The 20,589-nt window shown below is 39.1% G+C and overlaps 1 protein-coding gene across 1 annotated transcript in view; it reads right to left on the bottom strand.

Annotated features, from left to right (window-relative positions):
- LOC124280572 (organic cation transporter protein-like) overlaps positions 1-18,581 on the bottom strand; it is a 30,421-nt gene extending 11,840 nt beyond the window's left edge. The window contains exons 1-6 of the mRNA XM_046716535.1: positions 18,297-18,581; positions 5,552-5,777; positions 4,041-4,144; positions 3,719-3,873; positions 1,656-1,824; positions 8-220 (exon numbers count right to left, since the gene is read on the bottom strand). Coding sequence (XP_046572491.1) covers positions 8-220; positions 1,656-1,824; positions 3,719-3,873; positions 4,041-4,144; positions 5,552-5,777; positions 18,297-18,442 — 1,013 coding nt within the window. The 5' untranslated portion in view covers positions 18,443-18,581. The remainder of the gene's footprint in view (positions 1-7; positions 221-1,655; positions 1,825-3,718; positions 3,874-4,040; positions 4,145-5,551; positions 5,778-18,296) is intronic.
- Between the last annotated feature and the right edge of the window lie 2,008 nt (positions 18,582-20,589).

The following is a 20,589-nucleotide window of genomic DNA, read 5'->3' as shown; positions in this document are numbered from 1 at the left end:
GACTCACCAGTTGAAGAAAATTATGAGTGTTCTTGTTAGGAGGACATGTGATTTGAACATCTCCGTAATCTTTGTTGATGGACCGTTATCAAGAGTGTCGTTGTCAAAGAGCACGTCGGGCAGACTCACTCCATTCACGTGTGCTGCATCTCGCAGAATCTTCTCTGCCTCAATCTCACGACCTCGGGATAACAACCATCTTGGAGACTCTGGAACTAGGCTGAATGGAAAATGCACTTAAGGACTATTAAAAATAATCAAATACGACGATCAGCCCAATTTGTGTAGATCCTCTGGGCATATTCTGCTGTGGTAGTGTCCAATATTGGAACCTTCTTGGAACACCACACTATTACTGAAGGCATGCTGCCTTATATTTCACAACACGTCGCTACATATTTTATGTGTGAGGAACAATGGAAACAATGAGTCACGACATCATGGCTATATTGCATCAGGTGATAGGAACACACACTCCTGTCATGGTGATATCAGGTGATATAAACTCAAACTATTCCAGTCTGGATGTCGTCAAGAAACACACACACACTCCTGTCATGGCTATATTGCATCAGGTGATATAAACTCAAACTATTCCAGTATGGATGTCGTCAAGGAACACACACACTCCTGTCATGGCTATATTGCATCAGGTGATATAAACTCAAACTATTCCAGTCTGGATGTCGTCAAGGAACACACACACTCCTGTCATGGCTATATTGCATCAGGTGATATAAACTCAAACTATTCCAGTATGGATTTCGTCAAGGAACTCAAACTACAGTATGGATGTCGTCAAGGAACACACACTCCTGTCATGGCTATATTGCATCAGGTGATATAAACTCAAACTATTCCAGTATGGATTTCGTCAAGGAACACACACACTCCTGTCATGGCTATATTGCATCAGGTGATATAAACTCAAACTATTCCAGTCTGGATGTCGTCAAGGAACACACACTCCTGTCATGGCTATATTGCATCAGGTGATATAAACTCAAACTATTCCAGTCTGGATGTCGTCAAGGAACACACACACTCCTGTCATGGCTATATTGCATCAGGTGATATAAACTCAAACTATTCCAGTATGGATTTCGTCAAGGAACACACACACTCCTGTCATGGCTATATTGCATCAGGTGATATAAACTCAAACTATTCCAGTATGGATTTCGTCAAGGAACACACACACTCCTGTCATGGCTATATTGCATCAGGTGATATAAACTCAAACTATTCCAGTCTGGATTTCGTCAAGGAACACACACACTCCTGTCATGGCTATATTGCATCAGGTGATATAAACTCAAACTATTCCAGTTTGGATTTCGTCAAGGAACACAGACACTCCGGTTGATGTGTGTGTGTTTTGAGTACCACGTAATCTAAGTAATACACGAGAAACAAAAACAGAGTCTGAACTGAAGAGACCGTTAGGGCGGGGCATACTTACCTTGTTTAAGAACACCAGGTGTCATCTCTGATTTCAGTGGTCCAGTCATATAATTATAACCACCATTTTGCATTTTACGTCCAACGGAGTCTGATACTTGATACTAGACGGATGCTCGAGAGTGGGTATTCTGTAACGTTGATGGGTTATACTTACCAGCAAAATCCGAGCTGGAAATGATCAAGCTACTTACCAATATAATCCAAAGAGGAGGGCCACAGGAGCAGAAATGGAGAGTTGCAAGAGATGCCAGTCTCGGATGAAGTATGCGAAACCCCCCACCATGAACAAACCCGAGCACCAGAAGAGCTTGTTGATCACACCAGCCAATGTACGTTTGGATGGTCCAACGAGTTCCAATACTATGGGATATATAAACATGCTATCAGCTCAATATTAGCAGACTTTACTCCTGCTGACGACTAGCCTGCATTTCGTGATTTTCTCCGACATTATGCTGACATGACGTGATATGACAGGAATACCGTTCCAAGTGGCGTTAAACTCGATCTTTCGCTTATTCCGTCCCTTAAAGATGGTTGTGACGTAAATAATACACAGTGGTGTGCCATAATGATGTCATAAAATGGCCACCGTGAAGCGGTGAGTAATAGGTGGGGGGCAAGTTAAAATGCTTGGTGCGCTCAATCAAATTTCACAGGGTACATTTTCAGGGGTCACATGCAATGTAGGGGGAGTAACTCTCGTCGTCTGCTTCAAGTAAACAAGTTCAAGGTCAACTTCTCAAAACGGTGAAGAGAAGGAAATGCTTGTCAGAGGAGGTCAGGAAATCATTCTTGAGATGAATTGAGCTGAATTTAAACAAGCAGACATTGTAGATGCCGTCCAGAAGGGTTAAACCACCATTTCCAAGTTGTTAAAAAGAGTTCAAGTGGAGAATGATAAAGAGAACATGCCCAGACGTGGTAGGCCCCCAGTTCTGACAGAGAGGGGAGACAGGGCACTTTTGAGAACTGTCACAAACAACAAAAGATCACTTGGGGACATCACAAGTATTGTAAATGAGGCATTACCACCTAAAGTAAGTAAGATGACTGTTCAAAGTCATCCCCACAAGCTGAATTACAGGAAAAGATTCGTGAGGAAGAAATAGACAGTAGGTGCTGTGAACAGAACCAAGAGAATGCCATGGTGTAGGGCACATTTTCATTGGAAAACTCAAGCTAATTGGTGCAAAGTGATACTTAGTAATGAGATTGATGTTCGTGTAAACAATAGAAAAAAACAAGTGTGGAGAAGGCCTGGTGAAGAGCACAGATCATATTGTGTTGGCTGCAGTTGCCCTGATTTTTTGCCAAGGGGAGAACGATTTGTGATTATATGGGGGTGTATTTCCTACCATGGATCTGGTAGACTGGTCCAAGTTGATGGTAATATCAACAGTGAGAAGTATGCATCTATTTTGGACGAACGTCTGTTACCTGTCATTCCATTTCAACACTTCACAAATGGTGATTATCTTTTCCAAGATGACAATACCTCATGTCACGAGTCTCGTTTTACAAAAGATTAGAAAACTAAGAATGAAATAAAATGTTTAACATGACCATCACAATCACCAGACATCTGTGGCCGCTGATTAAAATCAGGCTACAGAGAGTTTCACACACCATCAAATCAAAAGAAGGAACGCTTTTAGCAGATTCTCAGGATATGACAGCCGATTACCTCTGCATCATATTCAGGCACTATAACCATCTGTTCCAAGAAGAATAAGAGCTATGGGGAAAAATAAAGGTCATATAACATCTATTCCAAGAAAAATAGGAGCTATGGGGATAAATAAAAGTCATATAACCATCTATTCCAAGAAGAATAAGAGCTATGGGGATAAATAAAGGTCATATAACCATCTATTCCAAGAAAAATAAGAGCTATGGGGATAAATAAAAGTCATATAACCATCTATTCCAAGAAGAATAAGAGCTATGGGGATAAATAAAGGTCATATCACAAAGTATTGAGCATCCAAAGTTTTTTTTTGTCGTTAATTTCTACTTTTCTGTGACCCTCTGTATGTTTTGCCATCAAACATGGCGGCTATTACTGTAGTAGGTGTTTTCTAATGAATGAGTGCAATATATACTCACCGCCAAAAGAAACGCGAATAATGTAGATATTAACGAGTAGATATTGATGAATTTCGAGTTTCTTTTGGCGGTGAGTATATATCGATGTCCATAAGTGAAGCACCATTTGTAACATGGAATTTTCTTCGTTACAGATGAAACTAACCGAAAACAAATGATGATATCAAAAGTGTAATGCTAGAAGCCCCATTGAAGAATCTAAATATGACAAAAGCCACGAAGTTTGGGGAAAAGGCTGTTCCTATGCCGGAGCCAAGGTGAAGTACTGCAGCCATCAGTAGCACCTGCTTGCGTCCAAACCTGGAAGAAATATTCATTACACTATTACTAAAGTATGCATATTCTGAATGACACTAATTTACACCGAGTACTTTGTTTACATGACAGGCAAGTATCTACATCGATCAGACAGAATTATGCGCGTCTGTATCGCGAATTTGTTGAAGCATGCAGGAGTGTTTACTTACAGATCCGATACGATGCCAGAAATGACTGATCCACTGAGAAGACCCACAAATAAAACACTGTTTGTCAAAGACCTCAAGTTGCTGTTGCTGCACACCATGTTCAACTGGAAGACAGTAACACCAGGTATAATATTTGCTGTAATGACTTAGTTCGGACTTTCTATTCTATGCCATGACCTATACAACCCTCATGAATCTGTGTGTCATTTATGGGGACGTCGTGTACATCCTACCCTATCAATGACATTTTGAGATACACGCAACTTGATAAATGCTTTTGAGCTTTCTATAACAGTCACACTTTGCCAGAGATCACCACGTTAAAAAGTAATACGTCACACTGTGTGCATCTCCTACAATATATAATATGTTCCGTTGTTGTGTGACACACAATGCCAAAATACATTATCCGTTAGGTCCAAAATCTGATACAAAAATTAGGTCCACATGAGTTCGATAGGTTTGAGGTCTGGTAACCAGGTTGGCATTATGGTCCACGTGGGTCAAGAACGGTCCAGGTGCTCTCAGCATCAGCCTCATATATACATCCATAATATCACCCTTGTAGTTCGTAGCTGCTGGATCCGGGTCCCGTTCCACAGAACGATCGTAGCGCTAAGATGATCGCAACTCCCATATACTTTAACATAGATTTACGACTGTCGTAACGCTACGATCGCTTTAAGGAACGGAACCCTGGAGATCGGTTCATCTAGTTTTACTCATCCCTCTTGTCGGCTGTATTGGAATCCTGAAATCTTTCTATTCGTGTACGTCATTCGGGGACGACAATCTGTTACGTCTAGACAGTATCCCGACTCTTCAGAAAAAGGTACTGAAGTTCTTTCCATGACTGTCCAATTGATCTACAGTCCCATCCAACGTGCATTCCTGTGGTGACCGGCTATGGTTCAAATACAGCCTCACAGAGGCGATTACGCATGGAGTAGGAACGTTAACGCTACATATTTCTTCCGCAGTGGCAGTGACGAAAGGAGGACGTTTTGTTGCAAACAGAAAAAGCCAGTCATGGAACGAGAAGCTGTGTGGTGGGACGCTGTCGACCATCAACATGTCGCTGAGTTGCTGATTCAAAAGTCTGGTATTCAGTTGCTGGTCACACTTTGGTTGACGCAAAGACGTTTGTTATTGATGCAGTTTAGGTCAAAACATACTCTTTAACATCAATATTTAACAATTTCTCATTTTAGATTTCTGTTTGCAGTTTTAATTTCAACTCTCTTTTTTTCTTTGCATAAAATATGAGAAAACTACATCTATCGCTGACATCAATTTATATTGGTGAATTACCTGTTCCAGCTCTTCCGACTTGAATGGCAAGCAGTTATTTGTCCAAATGATATCTAGTGAGTGCATGGATGGAAGTCGGTTTACGCACTTTGTTCAGGAGCCATTGCAAATTGTATCATTCTCCCTATTAAATGTACTTTCAATTCTGTTGAATGTTTTAATACGCCGTCAATGGTCTGATACAAAAGTTCGTTGCCTACCTCTGTAACAGCAGTGCTCTTGAAAATGGACTTGTCGTACACCCAGACACGGCATTCCTGTGTTGTTCTGTTTTTACCCACCAGAACATCTTCCTTGTAAATGTGACAGGGGTCTCTGACATTGGTACCTTTTACTATCTTCCAGGGGATGGTGGCGTTGAGAAGCAGCTCATGGTGAGGCCCTTGTATGGCAAAGGTGTCGTTGGCGATCCCAGGAAGAGCACATCTTAAAAAAACAACAGCAATGTATAAAGTCATACCTACTTGAAATGTTAATGTTGGTGATTGTATTGTTAAGGAAGTTACTCCTTCACCCATCTATGTACCATAAGCATAATCTCTATTTTAAGTTGTATTTATACCACCACGGGACGAAAAGCTGGATAGCACACCATTTAAATAAAGGTAAATACAGTTACTGTTGTAAGCACATACTATGAACGGGTTTGCGTACGTTTTCGGACATTTCCTAACTTTGGTCGCACCTTTGAAACATACGATCACCGTAGAGCAAATCAGGCTATATATTTTGTCTAAAAACATATTATCAGCTTGCTCTTACTGGGTTTACGACTTAATCCATTCTGCTTATTGGCTTCATGGTCCGTGCTATTTGTTGTTCTTACTCCCACCTGGCCTCATCCAATTATGCACCACTTGTTATTGAATTAAATGCTGTTGTTAATGTTAATCTGTTGTTTGTCACAACATACTGTGTATACATACTTCCCATCCCTTGGTTGTAGTCACTTTTAACGGTGACAGAATCTACACCGAAACGTCGCCTAATGCAATAAACACGAATCTGTCATCCATAATGGTGTATGCTAAATGCTAAAACAAGAAGGTGCCAACTTTGATGGACAACATAAATGTATTTATATGAATAGTTTGCTTTTACTGTTACTGTTTACTAAATAATGTTTACACAAATTTTCAGGCTTCCATTTTAATAATACCTAATGGTGTATATGAGATTTACGAATAACAAGCGTCTTGCATGTAACCTTCAATATTCCCCACACATTTACAAGTCAGTTTACGTAAATATCTTGATTCCATTTTCTCTAAACAAGATTCCATAAGTATGGTGTTACTTTGTCAGAGATTATACAATAACGTCAAATAATGTGTCTTGTAATCTCTATTACTACACATGTGTGTGTTCAAATCTGTCAGACTGTTGTTTAACGCCGCACACGGCAATATTCCACATACATGTATATGACAGCGATCTGTAAGTAATCGAGCCTGGAAAAGACAATCCATGAGCATCTATTTTCGCAAATGGTATGGGTTACGATGAAATGCACCAATCAAGCCAGCCAGTCCAACATATTTGTAAATTATAGCTGTCAGATGGTTAATGAATATATGTTCAAGTTAGTCCGTGTTTGATTGTAGATACTTCCCAATGTTTACACTTGATGACAGAGAATGAACACAATCTATTTCATCATTAATATTTGAATCGTACAGTGGAAATTCTAAGTAACACAATCGTCTGTCATCAAATTACATGTAATCACTATCAGCTATTCAGAACACAACTATATGTTATTATAGACATTGGCAAACTGTGTTAGATCCATTAGAAATGGGCTCTGCGTGGAAACCCGTTTTTTCATATAGACACGAAGGAATACCTAATGATCCGAACAGACCCAGAAATATGACAATGGAAAGATTACCTACGTACAATGCAGGGCTAAAATAGTTAATTAAGTAGATATGTCTTCACTTAACGTCAAACGAACTCCTTGCTTCCATAACACAAAGAGATTCCTTGTATCAGAGACTCTAGTTAGCACTAAATCATGGCGTTTAAGCTAACGTGCCTATTACGCTAACGTCAAATGAAACGATGAACGTTGGGTCACATTTTGCCAGTACCTGACAATCTGAACAGCACTGAAAAGAGTCCATGAAGGATTTGCTTATCCTATGTTTCGAAAGTATAACTAATAATTATTATAAGAGGAAGCGCTTTACAACTAGGATCGACCGTTTTGTGTCCGCGCTCTGTTTGATTCAGTTCCCGGCATGGAAAATAACTACCAAATATTCATAAGACAAAATTCGTTTAAGACGAATAAACCTAGAGAAGGATACGAAAACAAGTACACACAGCTATGTTTGTTGGAACTTTCCTACTGAAGGAGGGCAGGATACTAAAGCTAATGAGTTTGGAAGATTCACCTTCACAACTTGAATACTATGCAAATATTAATACGACTTTGTAGTTTTAGACGAGAGTTCTGTCAGAAGACGTCCATAAGATTTATTTTATATATATTCTCTTTTAATTGCGACGAGCATGCCCATCCTCAGTAGTTGTTACGTTAATCTTAAGATCAGGTTTTAATCTCTTTTTCGTAACCGTGATATTCTATCTGAGTCTGGGCCAGTGTTTGAGCGACTATGGTCGTATAGTGGCATACATTCATTCAGCGTCAGGTAACACGATAACCCCCATTTCATTCTGTTCAACAAGGGCGATGGGTAGCCTAGTGGTTAACGTGTTTGCTCGTCTCGACAAGATACGGGTTCGATTCCCCACATGGGTACAATATGTAAAGCCCATTTCTAGTGTACCCCGCCGTGATAATAGTGGAATATTACTAAAAGCGGCGTATAACTAAACTCACTCACTGTTTACAAAATTGTGTTTTGATACAAAAACGTCCAAAGCAAGTCTACAATACTCTAACAAGTTTAGATGTCTTCAGTTGGAAAATAGCTGGTTTTGTGTACATATATTTCACGAAAATATTTCATCTTAGAGACAAAACTGCCTTTTGATAGATACATTCGAACCACATTTTAGCCTCTTTTTCTAGTATAGCTAGGGTTCCAATGTTAAGTAATAGACGTCCCATCACGAAAACCACAGTATTACACTTCTCTTTTCACGATTCTGATTCTGAAGTTCACATTGTCATAACCATGTGCGTCTTACGGCGGCTGCTAATGATGCAACCACTGACAAGGGTTGGGTGAAACGCTAACCATGGACAGGAGACTGTATGTGAACTGTCGATACCCAACAAACGAAAAGAACAACCATTCTGAAAGACTCACTGGTGGTACACTGGTATGAGTTTGTTTTGTACCATTAGCCCTGATATCAATGTGTGAAACCGCAATTTTCATTATTTGTCACAGAATGCTTGTAGGTAACGCTGTTTCACTTCCAGCACTCGTCTTAGTTTAACCATATGTTTCGTCACATACATGTTTATGAAGGAATAAGAAGACAGTTTGAGTTTAATGTCTCTACATGGAAGCAAACATGGCGACCACCCTGTAGTAACAATGTTAATTCTATCAGGGCGTTCGCTGTTTTAGTGAGGGAGTATGGTTTTACGCCGCTTTAGCAATATTTTAGCGGGAGACACCAGAAATGGGCTTCATAGGTTCGCTGTTTTAGGTTCCCTGCATGGTATAGAACTACCAAATATTCGTAGGACAAAATTAGAATAAACCTACAGAAGAATGTGAAAACGAGGTACATATAGCTGAATTTGTTAAGTCTGAAGGAAGGAAGGCTAATTAAGCCAACGAGTCCCGAAGATATGGTATGCAAATATACTATCCAAAAAAGAAACGCATAACCCAGAAATCTGTTGCGAAAATGTAATTTCAAACATGTATAACTCGTCCACAAATAGAGTATAGTACATGAAATTTTACATCAGTTTAGAAGAAGGAAATGTCTATACAACCAAGTGGATAATTTTAGTTAACGGAGACGATGAGCGCGATGGCAACGACGTAGCATGGTCCCGACGTGGGGTCTTCTGGCTCTCAGTCCAATCTCTCACAACCTGTTCCGTACCGTTTGACCGGATATCCTCTGAAGTCCAGGCACCCTGGCACCCTGCCCTCACTCGGGGAGTACGATTACGCAAATGTAGCACCCGGATGTGCCGATCTTTTGCGGCAGTGGTGACACGAGGTCTGCCTGTACGGGGACGGTCATTTGTTATACCTGTTTGGTTGTAACGAGCTGCAAGCCGTGATATCATGTTCGAACTAACATTCAGACGCCTGGCAACAGAAGATTGGTAATCTCCAGCGTGCATTCTTTCAATGGCGATGTTCCGTGTTGCAGAATCAAGACGTGGCGTGGTGATGTGAGCTTGAAACTCCTTCAAAACGAATGCCGATTTTTGAAGTTAATCTGGATTTTTATAGCCAGACGGTGCATGCTCTTTGCTGCACAATTTCAACTGGAAGGTCATTTCTGTTGCGTTGTGGCGATACCATTTTAATCCATGTAAGAAATCTCATCAAAATCAACATTTTCAGGTCAAGTCGATTTTTCACTTGTACAATTGTGTAAAGTCATGTTATCAACACTTTTGTTACATATTTGGACGATTGTTGGAATACAATAGGTAATTAATAGATTTTTAATATACAAAATGTCTATGCGTTTCTTATTTTGATAGTATATTCAAATGACTTCGCAGTTTTGGACGAAAGACAGATCTAATCAAGGGTTCTGTCAGAAGACGTTCGTAAGATTTTTTGTATATATAATCTATTTTATTTGTGATGAGCATGCACTTCCTCAGCTGATGTAGTTGATACGTTAATCTCAAGATTAAGTTCTTATCTCTTTTCCGCTACTGCGATGTTCTACACAAACAAATATCCCAAGCAAATCTACAATACTCTTGCGATCGCTAGACATAGACAGTACACAGCAAGGAATACATAATATCACAGCAAATACATCGCAAGTTAGCTGACCCCATCGTTTATCAGTGGATTATATCCGATTGAAATGATGAATACTTGATGCCTGATATCAGCTGACCAAACAGAGCCATTTACACGTGGCCTTTAGCTGCGATGTACACGTATTCGTATGTTATATTTCTGTGCGCTTGTGGTGAAGTTAGCTCAGTTTAATACAACATACTCACATTTAGAAAATAATGTGATATTATCAAGCTATTTACGATAATTGCTCATGAATCCCACTAAGGTCCATGCAGGAAGCAGAGGCACTGTAAGTCCCCATGGTACATAGTACGGTGATCTTCAGCTGTTGGTAATCAATAGCCTGGTTTTGCATTGTATCGTCTTCTATAGTTCAACTGTTTAAGATTTAATCACTAGTTTTCAATTTATATCTCTGATAATCAAGTTGTTTTGCTGTCATTCGTTGAATCCTTTAAATTGTTATTAATCTAAAACTTTATTTAGTCACGATATGGCTGAAATATGGCCGATGTGACTTAAATTCTGAACTCACTCATGGTTTGTATGTGAGCAGACACTGTATCTATTGTAGACATTCAGATGTGTCAGCATCCTCTCTAAGGCTTAGGTACTGAAGATATGAATCAATGACCTTCTTTAAACATACCTGCACAATTACTATCTTATACCCTTATCACAACTGAGTTTTTCTCAGCCGTTCATTAATAACCATATCTCAGTATTAGAAATGCGAGTATCGACCTTTGTGTTTTATGAATTTCAAAGATATGACCTATATGTTTTTGTTGCTTTTCATGTACACGCAGTTGAATCGTAATGAATAGCATCGCCACAAAAAAACACCAAAAGATAATCATATAGTGCGTCTCTACTGTTCGTCGAGGTCCAATAATTCCATATTTTACACGATTGGTTGGACATGCTAAAATTATATTTATGGCCATGAAAACTTGTGTAATAACATAAATTTGATTTCTCATGACAAAAATTATAATGTCCTTTCCTCCCGTGTTGAGCAGTTAACAAAAGCTTTCCCTTATTAATACGAACAATGCTAAATACCTCTCCGGGTTGACTGCACCCTATCGGCCTCCGCCGAAACTAGTTATTAAACAGGGTGATGTAACAGAGAGGGCTAGCTCACGTCGTTCCACCTGCGAGACACGCAACAAACTCATTCAATGGCAAGCCAATTGTTTACCTGGATATTCACGGGGACACTTGGTACAGGTCAGGAAGGGGAGAATTATGTTTGTAATTGTAAGCGGTTTTCAAATCTGGAAATGCAGTCAGCATATCCAAAACAAAACCTTTTGAAATCCACAACCAGGTCCCAAATGCTCACAACCCAACCATACAAACCCCAGAGCAGGGGTGTTTGCCGAAATGATGAAGTCATGATAAATACATACATTTTTAGCCCAACCCAAAATTAATCTGACGTAGTGTATCGTATTTATCCTTATGTCTCGTTTTATAACACTTACAAACCCCCGATGAAGCGTTTAATGATGAATCGGGGACAATTGCACTGAAGGAATCCAAGTAAACACGGTATCTTCCCATTATGACTACTCCCACTATGACTACTCCCATTTTGTCCATTTTGAACATAAACATATAATGGAGCACCCCTACACTTAATAATGCACTGTACCTGTATAGCTGGTTACTCTCAGTATGTCTACTCTTTGAAATAAACCTATTAGGGGAAGCCCCAGGGACTACCTGAATTTGAATCATTCGAAGCAAAGTGAATCAGGGATCTTGTAATAATTCATTGTTTGTTTTAATATTTGGAGATAACTCCTCTGCTCTGATTAAAACTTTGTATGCTTATAGTACAGATAAATTATAAAAGTATACTTTGGCTTAAAACGGTTATCAAAAGTAATTAAAAGACATTTATATGCAAACATGAATGTCAACAATTTAAACCTTTTCCTAAGAAACCACTTATAGCATTTTGAAAAATCCATCTCTCAATTTTGAACAATACCTAATTTTTTTCTGCATTACAATAGCTTGTTGAAATTCCAACTTCCAACCATTTTCTTCAAATCAAGACAGGTAGATGTCGATGAATCCCAATAAATGATAGAAAGTGTACTCTGTGTAACTTAAATGATATTAGTGACGAATTTCATTATCTGTTTATCTCTCTCGAGTTAGAAAGAGAAAAATATATTCACAAATATTATTATATTAGACCAAATATGTACAAAATGAATATTTTATTTAACACCAATAAGTTAGGAACTCTAAGAAAACTTTCAATCTTTTGGAAAATAGTTATGGCTTTATTTAAGAATAATTTCCACACCTTAATATGTAACTTGGTCAATGTGCATAGCTCCTATCATACTGTTTGTATAACTTTTATGCAGTATGTTGTATAAATGTTAATATTGGTTATGTACCTCTTATGCAGTTTGCAGCCTGAGTTCTACTCAGTTTTTTCAGTTATAGGGATACATAAATAAAATGTTTTAACTGTCACATTTATCAACACGTATATAAGACCCAGTCATAGAGATTTCGTGTTAGCTATGGCTGGTGTTCAGCGAGCAGAGGTTGTTGTATCTCACTTTTTTTTTTTTTTTTTTATACCATTTTTAACGCATATAGGGTACAGTACATGTAGTCAATGTGTGACGTTGATAGGTACAATGGTGCTGATATACAAGGTATGCACAGCCATCAATGATATAGAAAAGGTCTACAAATGCAATCAGATGGCACCATAACTTCACTTATTTATAGGTACAGTACATACATTAATAGTCAATGTGTGACAATTGTGCTGATATTCAAGCATACAAAACAATCAATATGTGTGTGTGTGTGTACATGTGTATGTATGGGTGTGTATGTATGCTTGTATGTATGTGTGGAGGAGTAGGTGGGGGTATGCATTGTATCCATATGAAATAAGGATAAACAGACAAAATTATTCATCCCCCTTCTTATATTGCTTGAAGAGTGCATGTAGAGATGACCAAAAGGGGTAGAATTTGTCAACACCACAAGAAGAGGAGTAAACATATTTTGTAATGTCATAATACTTGATTATCTCCCTTTTCACATGACTGATAAGGGGCACAGTTGCATTTCTGCTGTGTCTAAAGACACAACAAATATTATGACATTAATTGGATTATTATTTTTTTCCTTTCATTCCAAGTAAAACTTTCTGTTTCGTGAAATGCAATGGAATATTCAAGTCAGTTAAGAGCCATGACTGGAGGTTTTTCCAGATATCTTGAACAATTTCACAGTCCCAAAAGAGATGGGTAATTGATTCAATGTTATATTTACAAAAACTACAAATGGGAGAGTCTATATACTGTGATCTTAAACAAAAACTGTTTTGTAGGTAGAAAATTATGGATAATTCTGTATTGTAACCATCTTAGATCAGTACTATACGTGCACTTCCATGGGATAATATTAAATATTTCCCAGTCCTTTGGTAGGAGATTTAGATTCAAGCTATCCCAGTTTTTATTATAGTGTTCTGTTTTAAATTTAGAGCATAGGAGTGTTTCATAGAAGTATTTGCTACCTTTTTCACTGAATTTTAGTTTAGACAAATTAAATGGGTATGTCGGTTTAATGCTCAGAGTTGTAAAATGTGAAATATTTATCTTTAACATGTATGTAATAATTGCTTGTTTGACCCCTTCAAAGGTCAGGAAATTAGTTCTGAGTTTATATAGATCTATAAAGTCATCAAAGGATAGAAATTTCCCTTCTGCTGTCAACATGTCAGATACAAACACAACTCCCTTGTTATACCAATATTTATACAGAATAGGTTTGTTATCAACCAATATGTCATCATTACACCAGAAAGACTGTGACTGGATTTCAAATTCACTTGTAATAGTATATTTCTGCTTAGATATAAACCAAGCCCAAGCAAGTAACACATCCTTCCAAAACTGATTAGTTAAGGTTGGAGTAACAACATTTTAAATATAATTACTATCTGCAGACCATAGGTAAATTTCACTTGTCACCTTTCTAAAAACAAGATAATCCCATTTATTTGATTTCTGTAGTAATTTCTTACCCATCCAAGCTTTTGGGCAGCAATTGTCTCTTTGATTTTTGGTACCTTTAATCCACCATGTTTAGGGAGAGATGTACTAATGTCCCTTTTGACTTTGTCTGGTTTTCCTATCCAAATAAATCTAAAACATAGTTTTTGAAGTTTATCTAAAATATAATCTGTAGGATTTGGGAGAGTAGCAAATAGGTGCACACTCACTTTTGTTGATCTACACTTTTGGTATTAGCAGGGAGAATAAAAGATGTGCTGCATGCACAGGCTGAATTACGTCTCATGTATGGTGTATTCAGCTTGGCTGTCTTTCTTAAATGCCTTACACTTACTCATGCACTGTGATCCTTTCATGAGCTCAGATATTTTAATGGTCTGTCATTTAAACTGACTCGCGCCTCAGTGGTTACTTACCTACAACAATGCAAGCGTCTTCCCTGATACCCATTAAAATATCCTGCCACATGTGTTATGTCTCATATGTCGCCAGTAGCGACAAATCTACGACATGAAAATTTGTGTGCATATTTGGATAACTTGGACAGCTTATAATTTCAAACTCTATTTCAAACTTTATAAATGAACAAATCATTTATATCCCCGGCATAGGCGGATCCAGAGTGGGGGTGGGGGTGGGGTGGGGTGGGGATGCAGGGGTGCGCACCCTCCTTTGTGCTGAAAGTTTGTTAAAGGACCATTGAAACTCGGGTGAAAATGAATTGTGCACCCCTCCGTTTCTCAATAGTGTGCACACCACCACCCAACCCCCTTTCTCAAAAAGCTGTATCCGCCCCTGCCCGGGAGCAGATATTCATTGTAATTGTACAATTTCAAATGCTTAAGATTTCGTATATATGGGGTAAGACTCGCACCTTTTCGTTTGAAATACATGCCGAATCAATGGGCTGTGTGTCATTAAATTTCCTTCCATGTCAACTTTTTCAAGGAGACCATGTGAAATCATCTGGGAAGGTGTGGATATAAAACGACGTGTATTTTGATCTATGAATGTGCACAGCATCCTTGTAGAATTTGTAAATAAAGTCACAACATGTTACAACTGATTAGAGATGCTCAGGACATTTTTACGAGGGATATTCAAGAGAAAGATGATTTTGGAAAGGCGAAGGTTGGGTTTAACGTAACATACTACGTTATGTTTATTGCACAGAGGGACGTTTCAGTGTAGATGCTTACACCGTTATCAAGCTAAAATGGTTACAATCAAAAGCATATGAGCAAGGTATGTTGTGACAAGCAGAATATTGTAACATTTGTTATATTTGGGATGACACTTTCTCGGTGAGGGTCCGTTCAAATTTATGGCTAGGGGTGGGGGCGGAGGTGATGATGATTTTTATGGAGAAGCATGTACAATGTGAATAACACCCCATACGTTTTGTTGGGTTGAGTCCCATTTGTGATTCGAACCCGCACCCTCAGAGTCAGGCACCTAATCACCACTAACCATCTAACCCACACAGCCATCGCCACTTCCGCAAATCCCAGATGGGACTCAACCAAACAAAAGTACTAGAATCTGGACTTTACTGAGAAAGTGTAATATCAAATATAACATGGGTTACATTTGGCCACTTTCTAAATGGCATTGTGTATTCAAAGAAGAAGATTAACATTAAAAACAACAGGTAATTGACAACGAGTGGCACATATTTGGATGAGGAAGAGTACATGCAATTGTAAATGAGATGATTGTATACTAAAGAAACATTTAATTGATGTAGTCTATTTCTTCATATGCCGATGCTATGTAAATAGAAGCCATGCAACCCTTTTGACATCCATAAGAAATCTCTACTATAAGCAGAGTGGTTTGTACAATTATGACTATATCATGATCATGTATTTGTTTCAGCAGAATAACAGCTGTGCGATGTTGTTTGTAAACAAATCAATTCTGGAGCAGACAATCCATTGATTGTCACAATGCGACACGATGACAGAGCATGTGGTTATGAATCACTATGAAACAGTGACGATACCAGGTGTTCGCGAAAAGGATGAGCGTATCCTGACCCACCGGCGGCACCCGTCATAAACACATGCTAAGTCTAGTCAATTGTTCACCTGAAACAATTCGGGAACGTATTGTATAATTCAAAATAGGGAATTGTATCGGATATCATTTTTGTCACTATGCATTAAATTTGTCGCCATAAAACTTCTTGAAAGATTTACTGAGGCCTTGAATGTTGTAACCTTGATCAAACAGCTTCTGAGCGAGAGGGGTATGACGCTCTTTGAAGTCCTTATAAAAGAGCACACTCGATTGTACCTCAAAAGTTGTGAAATGTAAACACCAAAGGCTGGAGCTGTTGGAATATTGCTCGACATGAACGGGAAGTTCACTATTGGAAGTTGAAATCATCCCTTTTGTTATTCAGTCTGGTGGAGAGTTTTTGTCACTCCGAATCTTTGTGCATAGATCTAAATATGAAACAGTTGAGGCGTCTCACTTGTCTCCTTAGTTTCAAGTTCAGGCGGGTAAATTAGTGTAAGGCAACTGGCTATTTGATGGTTATTGAACGATATTAGATAATCGATGTACTAGAAGCTTTAATTAAACTTCTCGGTCAAATGACCTTGTTTTGTTTTTGCCAAGCCAAGCTGAAATTCTGATTCATATGCATAAAGAAACAGATCTGCAAGGACAAGAGTACATTTGGTTCCTATGGGTATGCCTACTTCTTGGTGACATGCTTTACCCAAAATTTCACAGGGATCTTATCAATTAGAAATTCCATCATTTCACATATTGTTTTCCAGATGGCATCCAATTCATGATGTTTTGTGAACAGGATTCCAACTTGGTCAAACTGAAACTGAAGGCCAGGGAACTTTTGGTGGTGGTCTGAGAGGGCTGACTATTTCCAATCAGTGCAGTCTTCAGAAATGCAGCAATAAAAAACCCACACCTCTTTTCACCATTCTGGAGCAGGTTCGACATCCCACGCCACGGAAAATGACTGATGGAGACCTATAGTTATTCTTCAATCTGGTACCTCGCAGCGTGGGGTTGCTTTCGATTCAACGTCCATAGACAGACCAGACAACAGAGATATATGTGAAAACACTTCGACGAAGTGTACGCGTTTGCGTCATCCATGCAGTACGAAGGCCAATTTAGACGCAAAAACATCGGCGTCTCTAATGGCGCAGAGGTCTCGGCACCGATAAGTCATGTTACGTCCTTCACTGAGCTGACGACAGGACACGTGTCATCAGGTACACATGTGTAGGTTCGTTATGTTCTGGAAGAGAGATCGGTTTGGAGGTAGGCGCGTTTCAGTCTTGGGTGGGATAACGGCTGCACCAAGGACGCTAGTGAGTGTGATTGAGGGGAACGGGAATGTTGTGAGGTAAGGGAAGGAAATGGTGCAAATGGCCACTATAACGTTTTGCACAGAAGTGACGTTTCAACATGACAACGCCAGACTAACAGTGTTAATGTGTTGCCCTGGCCCGAACGATCACCCAACTTGTCACCCATTGAATACATAGGGGACAAAATGGTTCGGCGTTTACGACATCATCCAAAGATTCCACAAACAGTGGAACTCCGTCCTTCGTCCTCATATTCGTCCTCGGACAGGGAATCATCTACCCACGGATTTCCATTGACATATAGTGACCTCAAGGAGGCGAATGATCAAACAGGTCACACTCACAAAAGACCGCACTTAACTTAAAAGGTTGAGAGCCCCTCCTTGTGTTGTGGCTCATTCGTATATGTCAGGTTCGCTGTTGACTGTTAATCGTTATCGTAAACTGAAACATTTCAATAACTTAAGCACTGATTCTGTTTGTTGTTTCTGCGACCCACTAACGTTTTCCTTTGAGTATGCATGACAATTTACCTTCAGGCAACTAACCTGGATAGACTCAAACCTCGCCTCGCATCTCACAAGAAGTGTCAAATCTTACCTGTGTTTAGGTACATTGAGCGTGAAGACATGGCTCAACAACTGCAGCCCGGCAAATACTGCAGGCATACATAACAAAAGGAAAATCCGTTTCTGATATGGGCCAAACGGTCCAAGGTGATCCTCTAGAATAAGATCAAACTTCATCCTAAAATACTGATATTGTACAGTTAACAAATGATACCCCTTCTTACTATGTACGAGCTTTGTACACAAGTCAAAGAAGATAGAGCCTCAACACACAAGAGGTACTCCTATTACGAAACTGATATGGTCCAATGACCATATGGTCCAATATCTCAACGTGTTTTGAGGTTTGAGAGGAACGTTTACAAATGAATCACGGTCATAATTTACAAAGTAATCTAAGTGTTTTCTTATCAACTGTAATTTGCAAATGTTGATTCTAAAATACACTGACAACCATCTATTTCTACGTCTGTTCAAGTTTAACTTAAAAGTATATATACTATTCACACTTTGCTAAGGATCAAACCCGTTGATTCAACAGAAAACTAAGATGTGGGGTCAAATTTGGTTTAAATATCTTAGCCTACTGTAAGCATGGATCCAAGCTTTCAGTATGTCATTTCATCTGGTGGATCCCATAGCTGCTTTTGACAGGTGTTGTGTACTTATCAATGACCCGTGCCATGATTTGCACAATGTTTGATTGGTGCCATGAAAACTATTTTCATGGTTACTCATGCATCAAGTGCATACGGTTAGCTTAAAGTGGCTGTTTTCCTAAAGATGTGTTACCATATCTTTATTTATCCAGTTTTAAATGGATACAGTTTTAAATTATGAATCTACGTTTAAATAAATTTGCGATTTTTTGTGATCCTTAGCAAAGTGTGGGTAGTATATTTCAAAAGAGATGGAGATGTGGATCCATATCATATTGATGAAAATGAATGGAACGTGGATCAAGCTTTGTTTCCGAATGTGACTTATCTGACCTCGTGAACTATCTGATCTTTCATCCAAGCCCTTATTATACCATCCAAGACTTTCAAAACTGCAAGAGCTTAGAGGCTTATGATTGTTTTGTGTGCGGTTGGGTGAGGGAAGTGTCAGTACACGAGTACAGGACAGCTCAGAAGTCAAGAAAGATTATGAAGGAAAGCGTAATGCATTCACAGTCCCAATGCCGGGCCCAAGCTTACATCCCTGGATCATATGTGATGATAACAGGATTGTCTCACTTGGTGAGAGCTGTTCTCATGTTGCTTCAGTGTTATTTTACTTAGAATCTACAGTAAGACCGACTGAGGGCAGTCAGTACAGTCACCCAAGCCCCAGCTTGCTGGATGCTTCCAACTTCAAGGACATTTGTGGAGTATGCCCCACTACATAAGATTGATTTTACCTCATCCAAGTCCCTAAAGAAACAACTGGACAAGGTGTTGATGCAGAGCTTCCACATAGGACACCTGGCAAGAAGATGGCCAGTAAAGTTTCCATGTCAAGACTTAACGTCAGGACATGCAGTAGTCTGTACACACCGAGAAGTCTGCAGATTCAGACCCCCCTTGTATTGACAGAACAATTTGATGAAAACTGTGTAAATATGTCCAAATAAGATGTCCTAGAGCATTGCAAAAACTTTGTCAAAAATAATTGTGTCAGAAGAAGAAGCAGCGGATTCAAGTATGTGGTACAGCTTTCGTGTTGGTCGCATAACAGCTTCACAGATGAAAGCAGCCTGTTCAACTCCCTGTGAGGACCCTTTGTCAATGCAAGTCTCTTGAGATCTATTTTCTCGGCAAAAAATACAAAGAAGTAGTTGCCTTTGATCATCAGAACTCTAGGTGCGACACTAGTTGTCTGCATCTGAATCCTAATTTTCCGCATTTGGGGTCGTCGCTAGATGGGCTAGTTGAATGTGATTGCTGCGAGACAGGATGTCTGGAAATCAAGTGTACATTCTGCATAAGAGATGAAAAAGTCCAAGCAGTGAAAGGTTCATGCCTCGAAGAGACTGTCACTGGACTGCAACTGAAGCAGAATCATACATATTATTACTGAGTTCAGGCTCACATTTATGTATGTGATGTGGACTATTGTGACTTTGTGATGTGGACAAATTAAGACATCTTGGTTCAGAGGATCGAACCCAATTCTGAACTGTGGAAGAATATTGTTGAACAATCAGCAAATCAGAACTTGTTGGACATTACTACAGTGCAAGAGTATCCTCTCAAGTAGTGTCGGTGAATTCCGAAGCCAACAACTCTACCTCAAGCACATCTCGAACAACCGTCGAGTCAAGAAAGAAAGCCCTAAAGAAG

The sequence above is a fragment of the Haliotis rubra genome, unplaced genomic scaffold (genome assembly GCF_003918875.1).
Source record: "Haliotis rubra isolate DU_JTF1 unplaced genomic scaffold, ASM391887v1 Scf27, whole genome shotgun sequence".
In the NCBI taxonomy this organism is placed as follows: Eukaryota; Metazoa; Mollusca; class Gastropoda; order Lepetellida; family Haliotidae; genus Haliotis; species Haliotis rubra.
This window is presented reverse-complemented; position numbering and strand designations above follow the sequence as displayed.